This window comes from Sphaeramia orbicularis, chromosome 1, assembly GCF_902148855.1.
Source record: "Sphaeramia orbicularis chromosome 1, fSphaOr1.1, whole genome shotgun sequence".
Taxonomy (NCBI): Eukaryota; Metazoa; Chordata; class Actinopteri; order Kurtiformes; family Apogonidae; genus Sphaeramia; species Sphaeramia orbicularis.
The window spans coordinates 47488837-47508369 of NC_043957.1; the positions used below are offsets into that span (position 1 = coordinate 47488837).

At 36.3% G+C, this 19533-nt stretch overlaps 2 protein-coding genes across 2 annotated transcripts; both read right to left on the reverse strand.

Annotated features, from left to right (window-relative positions):
- Positions 1-1097: 1097 nt before the first annotated feature.
- Positions 1098-8849, reverse strand: LOC115429453 (caspase-6-like). The gene is made up of 8 exons (XM_030148897.1): positions 8616-8849; positions 8350-8391; positions 6146-6185; positions 5884-6033; positions 5677-5753; positions 4444-4619; positions 4215-4365; positions 1098-1872 (listed from the first exon to the last, which is right to left on the reverse strand). Exons 1-8 carry the CDS (start codon positions 8647-8649, stop codon positions 1637-1639), a joined length of 906 nt encoding a protein of 301 aa, XP_030004757.1. The 5' UTR covers positions 8650-8849; the 3' UTR covers positions 1098-1636.
- A 2057-nt stretch (positions 8850-10906) lies between these two features.
- Positions 10907-18955, reverse strand: pla2g12a (phospholipase A2, group XIIA). Its single transcript, XM_030140136.1, is given in 5 exon segments — positions 10907-12317; positions 12569-12734; positions 18095-18171; positions 18499-18526; positions 18529-18955. Coding segments are annotated over 5 exon segments (579 nt in total). The 5' UTR covers positions 18718-18955; the 3' UTR covers positions 10907-12198.
- Between the last annotated feature and the right edge of the window lie 578 nt (positions 18956-19533).

Below are 19533 nucleotides of genomic sequence, written 5' to 3' on the forward strand. Positions count from 1 at the left end.
GGTTAAATGGAGAGAAAAATTAATCTCAAAGTAGCCATAAAAGTAGTACTGGGTCTTTATGGGTTAATTTCATACGCAGAACCATATAAGCACCATTGAACAGAAAACACAACACTAAACGAAACTATAATGTCAAAGATTTTATTGTATAAAGTCACAACAGTATTATCACAATATTCAGGATGAGTGTATGCTGGTAGACTGTATTTCCTGAGTCATGAGATCATGTGACAGCTTGTGTTTCTAGGTCCAAAGACATCTTAAGTAAACACCCATTCTCCCTGAGGTACTTCCTACACTGATGACGTACTGCCTTTGTGGCTGCAAATAAGCAGGACTACATTTGGTACTGTAAACTGGTACAACACAGACAAAAGCACAAACATAAATTCCCTTTTTGAAAACAAACAGCATGTTTTGTGTGATGTATGGACAGTCTGCTGCGAGTGATTATAGCTTGTACAGAATTAATAACCTACTACTATTGTCCTGTTACAGTACCTCAGTTGTGCAAGGTAACATATGTTTACTCGGAAAAAAATACGCGTAGACACTTGAAACAGTCAGTGCAACCGTTTCAAGAACATAGCAAACACAGAGTGATGCTTGGAGAATCTGACAACTATGTCAGCTGTGGGCTGATCTAAAGGATCCTAAAAGCTACCACTGATTGGCAATTTCTAATAAAAGAACCAAAAATTACATCATACTATTTAGTAATCCGTATAGGAATCTTCTTTGTAAATGTATTAAAATATGGATGATGAACTTCAACTCATTAAGGTCATAATGTAGAGATTGTTCAGTTGACACTGTTTTTAAAAAGTACCTTGAATTCTTTCACTATACCTGAAGACGTATAGTCGCGGAAAAAATGATTAGATCATCAAAAGTCATCAAAAACAATGGTTATGCAATTAACTACTAACTCCTGTGTGTATCATGTGACTAAAACAGACAGAAAAGAAAACATGGAATGCCTAAAAGCACTGTTACAATGCCATAGCTATTGATGTAAGAACTTAAGTGATTTTGGTTATTAGCAAGAAAACATGGAAAATGGCTAGATATCAACTCTGAAATTAAACTCTTATGAGCTATTTTTCTTGTTATCATTGTATTTGTCCAAACAAATGTACCTTTAGTTGTACCAGGCATGAAAATGAACAAGAAATTGAAGAAAACAAGAGTGGTCTAATCATTTTTTTCCGTGACTGTATTAGTGTCTGAGCTTAGGCAGTATTGACTTTTCAATATGGGGGTGTAATTTGGAAGTATTTCATGACAGGTAAAATGTCTGTGTTTATATCAACAGAAGTAACAAGATTATGCAGAAAAAATGCTGGTCAGACAACTTTAATCTGTCATATGAATATTTGTTCTTTAAGAAAAAAACTGTAATGAAATGACTGCCTATTCCTTAACTCAAGCATTGTAACCTACACGATTGTTTCTTTCTAATGCATAAAATGCATGAGCTTATTATTGTAGTTGTAATGTAACTGTATGTATGCACATACATGTAAATACAATGAGTATTTACATACACAGTATTTAAGAGGGCAAGTGAAATAATTGTAGCTACATTGATTCACAGGCACTGACATGAAACAAACCTGTCATTGGTTTGAAACTGTTACTGTTTTGACCTGAAGTACAGTTTCTTGGTGAGCATCGAAGCAAAGCAAGGCACTTGTTTCTTCCCAATGGCATTGCGGTCATTAGAGTTTCCAACACTCCTCATTGACACTTTCCTGTTCACAAGTGTGAGTAACTCTGTGAATTCCAAGGAATCGCCGTACTTCTGCAGCAGCTCACACAGATCCTGGATGTACCAGGAGCCATTGATGGTCTCTCGGTGGGAAAAGTAACCTAAGCAAAAGACACAGGGTACGATTACTGACTGAAAAGAAAAATTACATTTAAAACAACTTGGAAAGTTTAATAGTGCATTACACTTTTATAGTAACTTCATACACTCTGAGGTAGATGCATCATTTAACCCATCACAGACCCAAACAGTCACTAGCAACCAAAAGCATCTACTGGCCTAAAATGTTTGATGACACTTGAACCACTAATCTTATCAATACATTACATAATTCAGGTAGAATGCAGTTTCTCAGCATCATTAAATATGACCTATTTCAACATCCAGTGACATGAACCATTCCCAGGTGAGATAGGACATCCATATATCGACCCCAACCCCCATTCAATTACAATACTGCTTTTAATTGAGATCAGCTCATTTTAGCCCAGTGAAACAAAGAGTTTCCCCAAGGTCTTTAATGGGAAAAATATCTAATGATTTACTAGCTGTACTGTACAAAATGATGACCAACGATTACAGATGCTTCAAAACGTAACTGATAAAGGTAACACGTTCAGTGAAAAACGTTGGCTTTCTACTTCTACCCTGCAAATTCTAAATTCTAAGTGTTTATTCTCGTACCCCGTTATGATTCATGCTTAAAGGAAAAAAGACAACGTAGAGACACACAGAAACATTGATATTCCCATGCATAATTCACCAAGACAAAAAGTCAATTCAGTAAAACAGTGAGGAATTTAAATATAAAACAAATGAGTCAACTAAAACATATACATATACATTAAAAAATTTTTTTTAAAAATGTTAAATATCCTCAGTATGAAAATTAAGCTGGTTTTAGATTGGGTGCATGTTATTTCAGCTTGCAAATACACAGTGACCAAAAGCTCAGCCAACACCTGCAATGCAATACAATCATTTGAGAATGTTCATTAATGGATCACACTATAAATAATCTAAAAAAACCAAAAAAAAAACAAACAAAACAAAACTATATTACATAGGCTACGTTCACACTGCAGGTCTTAATGCTCGCTTCAGATTTTTTTCAGATATGTCATTCTTTTGTGTATTTGTTCACATTATAATATAAGCGTGACTTCCGTCAGACTCATGTGTGAACAGTCTATGGTCCTAAAGTGACCCACATGCACAGAAGAAAAGCACACTGCATTTACAGAACTTGCCAGGTCCCACCTCCTCCAGAACAGAACTGTGTCATCTGTGTCACTTCAACGATGTAAGTCAGACTAAATGTGACATGACCATTCAGACTGAAATGACATTACAAAACATCAAATATGCATCTGTATATGTGCAGTTGCAGACTGTCATAAAAAAAAGGCAGATTTAGGCAACTTTTGCCTGAAGTGTGACCGTAGCCTTAAGTGGGGTACACACAAATGGATTTTCTAAATCTGAAGAGATTTTTTATCTGTTACAGATTCCACACATGAAGATAAAAATCAAGCACTGAACAGTTTTGATCGTACTGTGTGTGGTGTGCTCCGATAATCTCAACACAACACACCATACCCATAACGATTCTGTCCCACCTCTGAACTAGAATCTAGTCCTCCAAGCCAGAAATCTAACGTGATCAAATGTGATCTAACAAAAATGAAGAAGAAACACTGCAACAACTGGAAACACAACATGCAACATGGAAGAGGACATATGAGAGGAGGGAATGAAGGTGTTCTTGGGATTATTTTTGACGGAAAAATCCCGAATTTCTGAGGTCAACCGAACTTTATATTTCAGGTCGCTGATGCTTGTTTTTATTAACGCCTACTTCCTTGTTCCTCCGTCAGCCTGCTTCTTGATTGGCTACATTCCGTTCCACGTCACAATTGACGGAGTCATGATTTGAGAGTTGTCAGCTTTCCTCACACACGGAGATTTTTGGTTGTAAATATTGAACAAGTTTAATATTTACGATTGTCTGCCCTAACCATTTCAGAGCAGATCACCGGGACAAATTCACTCTTAACACACCTCAGACCACAGGATAATCTTATAGGATAATCTTCTAAAACATAAAATAATCTGGCATTTGCTGTCCTTGGTCGGGAAGGGGGAAAATTGGGACAAAAACAGCCTGATTATCTTTGTGTGTGTACCCCGCATTAGAGAGGAGGAGGATTGCTCAACCTTGGTAAATGAAATAATCATTGTGTGGAATGAACAGCAATGAAGCATGCATGTAAAAACTGTTAATGTAACCAAAAACTAAATTAACACAATGATCATTCTCCAACACTGCAGAGGTAACATTCTTCCATGAATAAAGTCAGAAAAGCATTAAATCACAAAAACTATGGATCTGCACATTATACTAAGACGAAAGAAAGTCAATGCAAAAACCCCTTAGTCTGACCTTCAGCCACTGAGTAGCACATGATGAAGTCAGCTCCAGCAGGGAGTGTGTGAACAGCACTGGCATCTACCACCACCTCATTTGTCTTCAGCTCACTATCCACAGCATCACAGGCCGTCACTGGATCGTCATGCTTATCACCACGACACGCCTGGTGACAGATACAATTATGTTTACTTTACTGTAAACAGATTTACACATTTTAATGGACTTCACAGAATGCACATACCTGTAATATAAAGATCTTTGGTTTTCCTACAAGGCTTCTACACTTGTCTCCTTTGAACAAGGATGTAATGTCCTGAATGCTGATCTTGCCATCGTACGTGTAAACGTGATCTTGTTCACCGTGGCTCAGGAAGACGAGCAGAAAGCAGTCTGCGTCTGAATGATTGGCCTCTGCAGCTGGTGCGAAATCACATAATCTTATTTCAACATATCAAGCTGGAAGTCAACTGTTTTAAAACTTTCAAGCAAAATGTGGGAATTATTAACAGAAATTATGTTTTAGCGCTTAATTTTGAAAATGTATTATACAGCTCTGGAAAAAAATTAAGACACCACTGTAATTTCCAGAGAAATCAGCATGTCTGCATGTATGACAGCCATTCCATTCCTGTGTCTGTTGAATGCCAACACAACAACACCTTATTCAAATGAACAAACACCTGATCCATGTCCTATTTAAGAGGAAGTATAAAAACCATTACTGAAGCCATCACTATCTTCTTATAATAGGTAAAAACAGTGCTTTTAGTACCACAAAAGTAATTGGACTCCAAAAATAACTATTGAAAACTACTGGACTTCTGCTCTGACAATGTTCCCAAACTCTGAGGACTGGTTTTTCTATCGGGACAATGCTCCTGGCCTCAGCTAGGTCAATAAAGGTGTGGATGACGGACCACCAGATGAAGACCCTGTCATGGCCAGTCCAATCTCCAGACCTGAACCCACTTTGAAAACTTCTGGAGGAAGATGGATGGTCACAAGCCAATGAACATGTCTGAGCTTCTTGAATTTCTATGCCAGGAGCTGCATAAAGTCATCCAACAGCAATGGTGCAGAGCCAAGACATGTGAAAGCTGTCATTGAAAATCAGGGTTATTCCACCAAATATTGATGTCTGAACTTTTCCCAAGTTACAACATTAGTATTGTGTTGTTTAGAAATGAATGTAAACTGGTTTTCTTTGCATTATTTGAGGTCTGACAACACTGCATCTTTTTCTTATTTTGACTATGTGTCGTGTTCTGCAAATACATGCTCTAAATAACAGTATTTTTATTTGGAATTTGGGAGAAATGTAGTCGGCAGTTTAGACAATAAAACAAAAATGTTCATTTTACTCAAACACATACCTATAAATGGTCAAATCAGAGAAAGTGATAGTTTTGCAGTGGTCTCTTATTTTTTTTCCAGAGCTGTATATTTATTCATTTTAGTGTGATAATGCGCTTACCTTCACTGATTTTGTCCAAGACTTCTACCTGTTTGTAGTTATCATAAGCCTTGACTTCAAAGTTCAGTGCTGTCAGTCTAAGACATCAACATAAAATACATGTATAATGAAACGCACATAAAGGCAAGCAACAAAATGTTAAGACTGAACAAGCAGACATAAACTTTTAAACAGTCACACCAAATGCAGTATATTGAGACGTACTACCTTTTCTCTAAATTATAGCGGTCAGCATTGGTTCCATGTCTGGTGGGCATACCCAGACGCCAGAAGAAGTGCTCTTGATTAAAAATGAGTGCCAGCCCTCGCCGTTTATTGTTCATCTTGTACTCCTCTGCAGGATCCAAAGATAATGTGCTGCAGAACATGACGCCACGGAAGAAATCACCATTATCAACATAATATCAATAGTTCTGCAAATTTCCTAAGAATATGAATTTGATAAGAAACAGGAAAAAACCTAGTTTACCTTTTGTAATAATCAGTCTCTGTTAAATTCTGTCTGCATGCTGAAGACACACAAGTAACATCGGAGTTGTAATTACTCACAGATAAAGCATTATAAAGCAAAGTTTGCAACCACTCTGAATGACAATTGAAATTCACGCATACAAAAAACCTAATTGGGCTTGCAGGCTTTTTGGGTTTTTTTGTAAAGCAGTACAACTACAGGTGTGTGAATTGCTCCCCAACTGCTGGTGTGGGGTCAAGCAGCCATTGTTTCAACAGCTTAGAGTCCTCATGGCATTCAATAGCTGGCTGACAGCTGAAGAAAGACGGTAAAAGGCTGCTAAAAGTGACATCTCCATGCCCCACCCTACAGATCTGTAGGTTGGACGTGTTATGTTAACGCAAACGCTTAATGGTGTTGCGAACTTGGAAAAGTCATTTGCTGTCATCTTTGAGTGGTTCTACTGGTTCTACTTTGTGTTTATACATATTTTACTGGAGAGTGAAAGATGTCAAACTAATACAATGTGAGTTACATACACAAGTATTACACTACACACCCCACATCCAGTACAAGCAAAGACTGCAGCCCATTAACCCTCCGGTATCCCGTCTAGCAAGGCCCTTACTAAGCACCAAGTGTGCCTTTTTCGCGCACTTGTGGAATAATGTCAAAAAATTGTTCATACAGTTTGTTTTTAATTCTTTTACACTTTTTTCTATTTCATCAACTAGAGCCGTAAATAAAAATACCAAATACTCAATAATTGTCACATTTTTTTAACCCTTTAAATGCCGTGTTTGTATTGTAAACAAACCTTTTTTTTTTTTTTTTTGATGCAAAAAACACAAAACTTTTTTTTTTTTTTTTCAAAATACTACATAAAAAGTGGATCACATATTATTTGACTTTTGCAGCCTGGCATATGTCAATGATTAACTCCAACACTGGTTCATTTGCATTTTTATTTTTGGCGTTAGGTCAAATAATCAAAAATATTAGCATCTGTCACCATGTGTGCGTAAAATGCACACCTATAAATCAAACTATTAAATATTATATATTGATTTATTTTTCTGCTCTAATTTGATTTTATTTTTGTAAATCAAGGTCAGCCCTAATCATAGATATCAAATGGAAGAAATAGTGCGTTTTAGGCACACTTGGGAGACGGATGCTAGTCTTGTAATTTTCTTTTGTTTACAATGTGCAAATTTTAGTTGGTGGCCAGAATTTTAAAGATCATGCAAAAATGAACAACTTTTGAATTCTAACCTTATTTAAATTGTGAAAAATAATATGAAGTTTTTTAAAACGAAGTGCAAAGTGTGCCTAAAAGGCCTTTCATGCATGAATTATGAGAACCTTAATCAGGATTTTTTTTCGGAGTGTTTTTATCCCTCTTTAGGCATAAAAATAACAATTCTATTGATTTTTTTAGCCTATTTTTTATGGAGTTACAAAAATGTCCACTCAGCTGGACACCATACGTTTAGTTTTAGAACCAAAGAAACTTGTATTTACTGATATACTATGTGAAAACTGTGAAATAAAAACATTTTTAATGCTGCTAATCTGATGTTTTCTCACATTTTAACATACCTGCATGGAGATAATATGCAAAAAAACCCAACTGTTAATTACAGCCTAATAACAATAAGCATTTTTTTTTACTCTCAAACATCTTACTACAGATCAGGTTTATCTAGAACAGCCAAGTTACTTTAATGGTATGAATTGCAGTGTATGGGATGATGCATTAGCATTCACTGTATTGGCTGATATGGAACTAAAACCACAAAATCCATGAATATACAAGAGAACACTTTTGAACAGCTGTCCACTGTAGTGACCAGTGTGCATGAAAGGGTTAAATTGTGAAAAATAATAAAAGGTTTTTTTTAAAACAAAGTGCAAAGTGTGCCCAAAAGGCACACCTGGATACCAGAGGGTTAAATTCAGTTACAACCCAAACAAAAACAGAAAACTTTAACACCTAGAAGGTAGGCTATTGATCATGGGAGGGGCATGGGAAGTGCCAAAGTCAAACAAAGTTATTTCACAACTACATGGATCTGCATCTGCCTTAAGTTGCTGTTCCTAACATGTGAAACTAATAACCTTATCTCCATTTTTCCTTGTGTTTCTTTGTGGTGTCTCCTCTATTTTCATATGGCCACACTTGCTGTAGAGCAGTGGATAGGTTGGTCTGATGGACTCACCCGTGCTGTCTGTTGTGGTTGTGTGGTGACTAGCAACACTTCCTGGTGAGATAAGAGAAATGATTATTCTCCTCTGAAACTGGTGTAATGTTTCAAGCACAACACACCTGTTTCAGACTCGAAAAACTCAAAGTAAAAACGTGACAGTAGTACATTAGTAACCATATCCGCACTTAAAACACACTGCATTTGTACTTTATATGTAACAAAAAAGTCAAAGCTGTCGACTCCGGTGTCTAATGTAGTTAAAACACACAGGTTGTTACCTCCATCGCCGTCTTTTCCAGTCGTATTAGACATTTTTACAGATTATCTTCACTCCGACTGACAGTAGCGAAAAATGAATTTGCTTCGTCAAACCAACACACAAGAGCCACGCTAAGTCCCGCCTCCTCAACCTGAAACGTGTCAATACGACAACTCGATTGGTTCTTCGGCCTGTCAGTTAAAGGAATTACAGCAAGGACTTCCGTGATTGTCGTGCCTTCCTACAATGACTCATAAAACAATTACTGTAAATACAGTAACTTAACGAAGCAAACGCAACAACTGTGAGGTTTCGGTTTGAACAAGTTTGGTACATTTAAACATTTAATCCAAGCGTTTTGAGGCGACATAATCAACTTTGACGAAGTGAAACTGTTTCATCATACAACCTGTTGCTTTCCTCTTTGTAAAATTCATGTTTTTTTTGTTTTGTTTTGCTTTATTAATCTTTACTATAATACTTTACTGAAAATATTATTATTTTTAACTGAAAATATTATTATTATTATTATTATTATTATTATTATTATCATCATCATCATCATCATCATCATTATTAGCCTATATATTCGAAATGCCATAAAAATCCTATTTCATATCTATTCAGTCATTATCTAATTAAAAAGCAACTTATAAAGCACCAACATAAATAAATACAAAATAATAATAAGGTTTAGGACATAAAACAAAACTAATCTGTAGTTATTCTATCTATCTATCTATCTATCTATCTATCTATCTATCTATCTATCTATCTATCTATCTATCTATCTATCTATCTATCTATCTATCTATCTATCTATCTATCTATCTATCTATCTATCTATCTGTCAGTCTGTCTGTCTGTCTGTCTATCTATCTAATCCACATTATTCTATCATATTTTTGTGAACTTTTGTCATGTTCTTTTTCTTATTTCTCTCTCTGGATTGATTTAGATGTAGCTATTAACTAACTAATTAGTTTGTAAACTAATGTGTTATGTTAAACACAATGAAAACTTTTTTTTTTTTGTCTTACATTTTAAAACAGCTTTAAATAAAGTCAGGCGGGTTCACTGATACGTTTTTGGGGGATAAAATAGAGATGTTTTTCTTTAGCACAAGTGTAATTTTATATATTCATCTTAAAATACAACATTTACAAGGAAATTTGAAAATGATAGTTTCATATTCACTTAGTTGATGGAAATAAAGGGAAGGGAATGTGAGAGCTTGACAAACTCAATTCTGTGCCTTTGAAAAATTATGTCAGTGACTACCAAGATTATTGTTGAGAGTGCTGCCTTGTTAAACTGGGTCAGGTTTGTTCTTGTGGTGATGTCACAGTATAGTTAACACCCAAAGAGCTTAACAACACCAAACAGAAGAATCACTGCTGAGTCACACACTGCCAAGGTGGAAAAAATAGGGGAAAATGTAAGAAAACATACACTGAGGGAAAATGGAGTTAAAAATTCTCTTCCAATTACTGTTAATGTCGTCAAGTTTAATTCTTATTAAAGAGAAGTAGGATAAGTTTTAATTTGTTAATAAGGAGAAAAAAAAATGTACGTCTACAATAAATAATAATAATAATAATAATAATAATAATAATAATAATAATACAATAACAATTAAAAAAGCAACAACCAGAGAATGGTGAGACGATGTCTAAATTTCCTATTGAAACTTTAATCTGGATAGTCATCTAGTTTTCTTTTATGACCTGTCAGAACCGATTCAAGTCTTACTGATGCATCACAGGAGCAGCTTCACTTTATTTACAATATCAGCAGTTTTATAGTATATAATGCAGCTCTGTAGTGCCCTCTCTAGGACAAACTGTTACATTACAAGAGTTCGTGCTGACTTGTTTACCAAATTGATAGACAAAAGCATAAATCATTTTTATTCCTGTTCAAGTCATAAATACTGAATACTATTTGCAAATTCTGACAAAAAACAAACATAAAGCATTGTTAAAAAGCACTTGCAACCCTTCTTAATATGTAGGTTTTGTGAGGGGAGTTACATAGGATAGTATATATATTTTCTTTTACTTTAAATAAATAATGCATTTTAATATAATCTTAATTATACACTTAAATAGTTATTGGTTAAGGGTCAGGTTAAAAACAGGAAAGTTCATGATCAGCTGGGCCTAACTGTCAATAGCCAAGGTGCCTTCACTTTTTATGTTTTATTATTAAAAAAAAGATATTTTGCAATGACATCCCAACACCATGTCACATTTTTCAGGGACATATAAATGCAAAAGAAAAAAAAAAGAGAAATGATTGACCCGAGCATACTGAGAAAAAAGGTTTATTTAAGCAGGTACAATATTGGAACTTTAAGTTTTTAAATGTGTGAAGTGAAATACTAACACATCCCTGCATCTGCAATGTCTTTTGCAGCATATAAGTCAAGATTTGAGACAAATGTAGTGACTATCGTGACCAGCAATTACTCACTTGTCTGGGGTCAGGAGACCCTGCATTTTACAGTATACATCCACAGTTATTTACTAGATTTGCATTTGAATGAAGATCCCATTTAATGAAGATTACAGTGGATACTGTTCATAGTGATCACAGTCACAGTGATGACTGTGGACTAAAACAATGCTAGAGACACTGTTTAAACAATTTACTTTTAGCAATCAAATGCTCTGCTCATAGTGTTCATTTCAGGTCCTTTCATACATTAGGCTGATAAAGTAAGTAGATTGTTTTCATAATGGAGTCCAACAGAAAATGAATGTACTCATGGAAATCACCTGTTTGAAGCAGGTGCATTCCTCAAGTGGATCCATAATCATATTTTGATCCATAATGACATTTTAGGTGAATAAGAAAACAAAATTGAACATGTTGGACATTTCCTACAATATAGACAGACATACATGCAAACAGAATTAATGGCTTCTACTCCTGGTATTCTGAAAAAATAGTGAAGTATTAGCATCTGCTGGCTGTGATTAGCTGTGACATGTTTATTTACCATCCACTGTTACAACTGTATAAGGTTCTATTGCTTTAACAGAAAAGCTGGATTTGGTTTTAGTAAAACCATTTACAATTTTAGTACAAAGCCTAAATCTATTTGACTCTACCGTCACATCTTTACACCTCCATATATCTGAGTTTCCACTTCATTCAGAAAACGTCTCAATGATCTCATGATCACAATGAAAAGGAAAGGGGCCTCTGTGTAATTTAACAATAAATTATTAAGACAATACAATATTAATATTACAATAAAGATTTAATCCAGTACTTTCCAAACCTAATCCTGTCATATAAAGGCAGGGAATTCCCGAATGCCCTGTTGTCACTTCATCACAGGACAAACACACGGAAACGCAATAAAATAACCATAAATAATTAACAGAAAATAAAGGTATCAGTAGTCCACTCTATAAACTCTGAGTCAGTTTCTATATTCACTTGGTTAATTTCAACTTCAGTAAAGGAAGGGAGCGTCAGTGTCACACAAACAAGCTCAATCCCTGAGAAAACACTGTAGTTATTACTACTAGCACTGTTGCTAGCATCTCTGTGATAGCATTGTGCTTTTACATAAGTCTACTGTGATGGTGTCAGAGCTCCTTCTTCATTTCATACTGACACACACAGGACTCTCGCTGGCTGTCCAAGTATGGTTTACATCCCAAGTGCATAACAGCATCAAACAGCAGAGTCACCGCTGATTCACACGCTGCCAAAATGGAAAAAAAGAGGAAAAAACAAGAATGTAAGCAAACATGCAAAATAAGAAAATTACTCTTAAAATGTTACTTACAGGTGAACTGAATCCAAACTATTTGCAGGCAGTTATTACCCAGTGTACAGCACAGATAAAGTTCTTCTTACAGTATTTATATGAATAAAAACTAGAGAAAAATATCTTTGGTGCATAACTTGTTCAGAGTATAGAGATCTGATTGAGCATTGTGGTCTAACTCTTACCCTGGACACTCTGGGCCAGTCCCAGAGTCCTTTGCACATTCCTACATATGGTCTCCAGACAGTCCTGGAACTGCTCATCACAGTCGTTCTTCTCACTGCCACAAGTGTCATAGCAGCGGTCGTGTTGGTTACAGCATTTGGTCATGGAGGGAATGCCTATGTCAAACTACAAAGAGCAGGTGTCATCCATTGACACTTGATGCTGTAATTATTTCAAACCAAATAAAATTCATTTATTGATGATCATTTATTTCTAGCATGTGAACATGGAGGAAAAAAGACAAGAAGGAAAAATAAGAAAAAAAACACAAAAGGAGGATAATGAACATACAATATTTAAATGTAAAAAACAACCATATTTCAGTATTACCTAAATATAAACTGTTTTCAGTTTTAATAATGATCCAACATGTACTACGATCTACATTATGTTATTATTACAGTTATAATTACTACCATCACCACATCACTACTACAAAATTGTATCAATCATAATAGTAAAATAAAAACAACAATAACAAGTGTTCAGAGAATGCATACTCCGCCAAGCACACTGAACGGTGTGCATGTGTGGATCGACTATTTTCTGTTTAAATTAAACAGTTTCAAGGTGTTCATACAGCAGAAGAAGTTGAAGCTTGGTACCAGTCATGTGTATGTCAATTATATTAAATTCCAATCAATATTTGTTAAGTTATAATGAAAAATGTGTCGTAAATGGGATTTTCAATGTTAAATTGAAATGTCCACAGAGTCCACATTCCACAGTAGATGTGGACAGTTTTGTGCCAGATACAAGACATTGTTATAAGCTACAAGTGGATCAAATTGGAGGCTAATCAGAGTCGTTTTGAATTTTTTTAAATAAATTTTCAAAAATTGCTCAATGATGAGAAATAGGAAAATTTGAGACTTTGTGACCTTGCTGTGACCTTGAACTTTGGCCTACTTGGCCCAAAATTGAATGGGTTCATCCCAGGGCCTCGGCCTATCTGTGGGTAAAATTTGGTAAAGATGGTTGTAATAGTTTTCCCATAAAGTTGCTAACAAACAAACACGCAAACAAACAAACACACAAAGCAAAGTGATCACAATACCTCCTGGCGGAGGTAACAATAGAACTAATGTTAGAATTTATGATTTTCGGTGTCTGTGTCTTAAGGGTCAACACTTTGAAAATAAAAAAAAAAAAACCAAAATCTTTTTCTCTGGACCCACTATGGTATAAAATGTTTGTGTCTATCAATTTTGAGAAAATATCGAGAGAATACAGGCAAAGATGTTAGCCATGAATAACTGTACCAAATAAAGCTACATTTGCAATAAAGCTCCATATCAACTACTTTGTCATGATCTAACATTAGAGAAAAAAGTAATTGAACTCTATCGTTGTGAATACTGTAGTTACTAACTGAACTTCCAGAATTGTCACGGTGATATAATTACCATTCAAGTCCAGACTTTATTAATACTGTGCAAGCAAACCATGTGACTGGAAATGACATCGCAAGATATCAGTGAATGACCCCTGAAGACCCTCAGTACTGCATACAAAGGCTAATAATTCTATAAAATATACAAACATATAAATCTCACATCTCTCCTATGCATGACAATTAAAGCTTTAGGAAGAAATGTTCACAGTGTTTCCCTCAAACATTGGATAAAATGGAAAAAAGTGAAAAATCTGGAAGACAGTCCCAGATTTTTGATGATTATTTGTTTTAAATACAGTATCTCATACTCACATTGATAACACTTAGCTACAGCATGTCCATAAAGAATCTCAACTTTAGGGCCTGGCCAAGCGAGTAAAGGAGTGAGAAAGCACTGTGCAGCAATACTAATCATTCCATATCTGTTTTTAAAATTAATTTAGCAGCAACTACTTTAGCTCAAATTGTAGGTCTAAGCAAGTACTTCAACATGCTATTAAGGAATAATAACCAAATATTTAATAAAAACATGAATTTATCATCATTGACAAAGTAACAGAGTGTGGAAAAATATACAGCAGTTATTGAAGGTTTGGAAAAAATGCCAAAAAGTGCTGTTCCTCATGTTAAGTGCAAGTATTTAGCAAACCACGCTTACACGCTACATTATATCCAAAAATTAAACTGATATAATTTTTATTTTAGTTTTAAAAGACATGAATTCATGGTAACAGAGTGAGAATCCAAAAAAGTCACAGTGAGGTATTTGTTCAGTGTGATGCACCATAATAATAATCAAAAATTTTTTATTAAGATACTGATCAAATTATCACTCTTTGGTGACATATGTTTCATACTATATTTAATACACATCTGTCTGCTGTTTTTTTATAATAAATAACATTCAAAATCAGTACAGTGTTTGATTATTATGAAATATAAGATTAGATACAGGCATATATTTTGAACATATTTATTTACACATTGCTGTTTACATTCTGAATTTATGTTGTATACCAGGGGTGGGCAACTCTGGTCCTCGAGGCCCGGTATCCTGCGTGTTTTAGATATTTCTCTCTTCCATCACACCTGGAAGCCATTATATCGTTATCAGGCTTCTGCAGAGCTTGATGATAAGCTGATCATTAATTGAACCAGGTGTGCTGGAAGAGGGAAATATCTGAAACATGCAGGATACTGGCCCTCAAGGACCGGAGTTGCCCACCCTGCTGTATTGAGGTTTTGCACATACATCACGCGATCACGTGGTTTTCTGTTTATGACGCCATATTGGTGGGCAAGCTTTCCTGGGATCGTACGTGTTAAACCAGGGGTCACCAACCTTTTCTCTTCTGTGGGCTACTTTTACCTAATGAAGTTGCCGGAGGGCTACTCTAATTTAGCAACATTTATTTACATAGCTATTTTTCATACATACACATATTTTGTATCATACGTTTGTATGTTTGTGCTCTTCATTTATTTTATTTATTTATATATCTTTGTTTTAACATTTACAATACTTAAAAAGTGTTAATATGAAACTATTATTTTACTTTAATTAAGAAAATCAAAAGTAGAAAAAAACAAATACAAGCATTTGCATGCTGTATTCCTAAATATTTTCATACTATGTCAAAAATTATGAAATGGAACAATCCTGCATATTTTTATAGAATTACTAAAAACAAATAATACACACCTGTATGTGCATTTTTAATACTTTGATATTGTGAAAAGAAATGCTGTCACTCACACAATAAAACTTCACCAGCATGTGCTGCTGTATTTCTGAAGGATTTGACCTTTTCTAAATTCACATATGCTGTCAAAACATATTAATTAAAACCAGAACTTTGTGCACATAAATCCACCATCCCCGTCACTTCTACAGTCATCACACTGGAGTCAAACGCAGAGGCACCTGTTCAGGTCCGACTCCAGCTGTCTGAGCGCATGCGCAGATAGTGTACATATGTTTGCGCTTGTCCAGGATGTGACCCACTTTACTGATGATTCCCACTGGAGAATCTCCAGAACAGTTACTGTGAACTTTGGTGAAGTTCTGCTCCACGTTGCATCTTTTACTGACCTCCAGAACGCGCCACAGATCACTCACACACCACACACACACACACACACACACACACACACACACACACACACACACACACACACACACACACTCGTCTTTCACATTTGTCAAACAGAAGTCCGTGCCTCATTGTTGGTGAAAATAACTCCCTGACTATATTTGGCCGACATCGTTGCGGGGCTAAACCCACTACCTGCCTGGCATCTGGCTCATCCTGGGCCCCGCCCCTCTCCAATGACAGGCAGCAAACCAGCGCTAAAGTTTGATTGACAGCTAGTTTACAGTTTCATCTCGGGAGGGGGACACTTGTAATTTTGATTGGGTGGAAATTTAGACCTGTTCTACCAAATGACGAATCAACTTTGTGTTCTTATATTACTGACCCTTGGCGAACCACCGGTAGATTGCGAGCAACGTGTTGGAGAACCCTGCGCTAGTTCTATTTTAAAACAGGCCTGCGGGCGAGTCGCGTGGGCCGTTTATTACTTAGCTTTCACCAATTATAAGTTAGGCAAAAAGACTGCTGGGTTCCATTGGTGGCAGCGGTGCTTCTGTTCTGTCGACCGCTGTTTATCGTTATTACCGCGGTTAGCATAGCTTCTCAGTATAGTTAGCCTGTTAGCCTGTTTGCCTTAGCGGCGTGGAAAAAAGAATTGTCATCATGTGGTACGGTGATGAACGACCCCTTTAAGCTACCCAGGAGGGCTACTCCTGGCCTCATCACCTATAGAGAGAGTGATTGGGATCTACCTGGTCCCTTTGCCGGCGATGGCAGCCAGAGTTTCCTCAGCTGGGTGAAGCAGCTGGAAGTGGCAGTCGAAGCTAGGCGGGTGACAACGGTGAGTTCAGCGGGGAGCTGGTGACAATACTCCCCACCTGTCTGTGCAAGTCTGCTTTTCTACTATGGGACAGCCTTCCCCCATGCGGTCAAGTCAAATTATGCGGCTGTGAAAGAGAAGATGGGATCGGCTTTTGGACAGAGACAGTTCATGGACCGTTTTTAGAGCTAACATACCAGCTCATTCACGAGTTCCGGGGAGAGCCTGGAGGTGTACGCGGCTGATGTGAGCCGGCTGGTAGCTGGTACTTGTGTTTTTACCTCCCAGCATCACTGTTGTTAGTAACACTGAAACTCATCTATGGTGCCTTTATCACAAGCAGACATACTCGCAAATAACAAACACGCAAACACGATGTCTACAGGAAACACGATATAAAGCAACAGTTCTGACTCTGGATCCAGATAGCGTGCTACAATATGGCGGTGTTAAACAACAATCACATGCCCAGTGACGTCAGCTGCAAGTCCTCAATACATTGATTTACAACCTTTACTGTTCTTAATTTACACGTATTTCATATATTTACTATTTACCTCCGCCATGTGTAATGGCGGAGGTTATGTTTTTCATCGGGGTTTGTCTGTCTGTTTATTTGTCTGTTAGAAACATAACTCAAAAGTTATGGATGGATTTTCAGGAAATTTTCAGGAAATGTTGATACTGGCACAAGGAACAAATAATTACATTTTGGTAATGACTGGGGGGGGGGGGGGGGGGGGGTTGTTTGTTTGTCTGACTGTTGGCAAGATAACTCAAAGTTATGGACGGATTTGGATAAAATTTTCAGGAAATGTTGATACTGGCACAAGGAACAAATGCTTACATTTTGGTGGTGATTGGGGGGTAGAGGGGCAGATTTTGATGAAATTTTCAGGAAATGCTGATACTGACACAAGGAACAAATGACTCAATTTTGGTGGTGATGGGGGGGCTGATCTGCCTTGGTGGAGATCTGTGCTCTCTGAGTGCTTTTCTAGTTTCTTACATATCCAGTTGTAATTTAGGTACAAATTAAATAACTATTTTAGAAACTAGAATATATGTCTTCATGCTGACTAATTAAATATATTGTCAAGAGAAAAAGAAATTGACCCTGATGTTCACTTTGGCATGGCCAGGCCTTTAACTACGAACACAGATTCTGTTAAAGTACCTGAAACCCAAACAGTGGGGACCCACATCCATTGGGTGGCGGCTGCTTGTAACCAGGTCGAGGGATTGGTTTGTATCCTGTGAGAAAAGAGCAAAGGTGATGAGGTTTTCTGTCCTGCCACTGTCAGTTATCTTACAGTCAGATAACAGAGCTACAGACGATCAAAATGGCTTACTGTGACTCCTCCAGAGTGATAAAGTTTGTCTTCTAGCTCCTAACTGTTCATGGACTTCATAATCTGTACTGTTTACCTCTTATTAACCACACATATACATAAATTAGATTGTTACTTCACAGGGTCCTGGTTCCCCACAGACCCCTTAAACACCTCTCTGATAAGTCAAAACTCTGATAAATACTGTGTATGAGACAAATGTAGAAATAAGTCATAAATCTTAGCTCACCATCACTGCACCTGTAATGACAGAAGTCCATTCATCACCACCAATCAAATCCAATGCTGCATTCAGGTACGTGTCAATCTTGTGTATTCCGTTACGAATAGTTTTTAGAGTCATTCTCCAATCTGGAGTCTCTGCCTCTGTTTGCAAGCAGATACACACTGGAGACATCCACTGAAGTACAAGACCAACAGGTAAAACATAGTAGCTGTGGTAGTACATAGTCCCACTTGACTCCAGAGCCAGAAACCCAGCGTTTTCCGGCACATTTGTTAAAAAAACAACAACAACAAAAAACAACCGATTTATTCGACTAAGAACTGCCTTAATGTCATCTTAAGTTTTAAGTTTCATTCACTTCGGATAGTTTAGGTAATGAAGGTACGAGAGCGATATCATAAATAACTGCCGCAACCATGGTCTTCACTTCCGCTTGGTGTAGTCACGTGTCCTATGACAAGCCAATGACGGTGATTTCATGGTTGACGCAATACGTGCGTAAAACACGTCTCTCAAGAAGGTGATGCAAAACATTCCAACAGTATTTACTCAGCTGATTAAAAACAGAGTTAATGAAAAGATATATAAAAATCACAAGACTATTAGCCCTCAGTGATCACTTAATTTAGATGGAATTCATTTTTTAAAGGTACAATTGTACAAATAAACCTTTAAATATTTACTATAACAAAATTAGAGAATTGCACCTCAAACTGTTGCACAACATTTGTCCAATAAATAAGTACATCTCCAGATTTTCAAACACTGATGACAGTAGCACCTTTTGTAAAAGTGATAGTGAAAATATCATCCACTTATTTTATAAATGTCAGTTTTGTATCACTTTTGGGAAAATTTTGGAAAATTTTCTGTTTATCAAACTACAGTTAAGTATCAGTTTGATGAGGAAAGTTATTATTTTTGGCTACTTTTCTCATAATTATTTTAACATAGTCAATCTCTTCATTCTTCTAGGTAAATTTTAGATTCATAAAGTTAAGATATTCAGACATCCCCATCATTTCAATTATTTTTAAT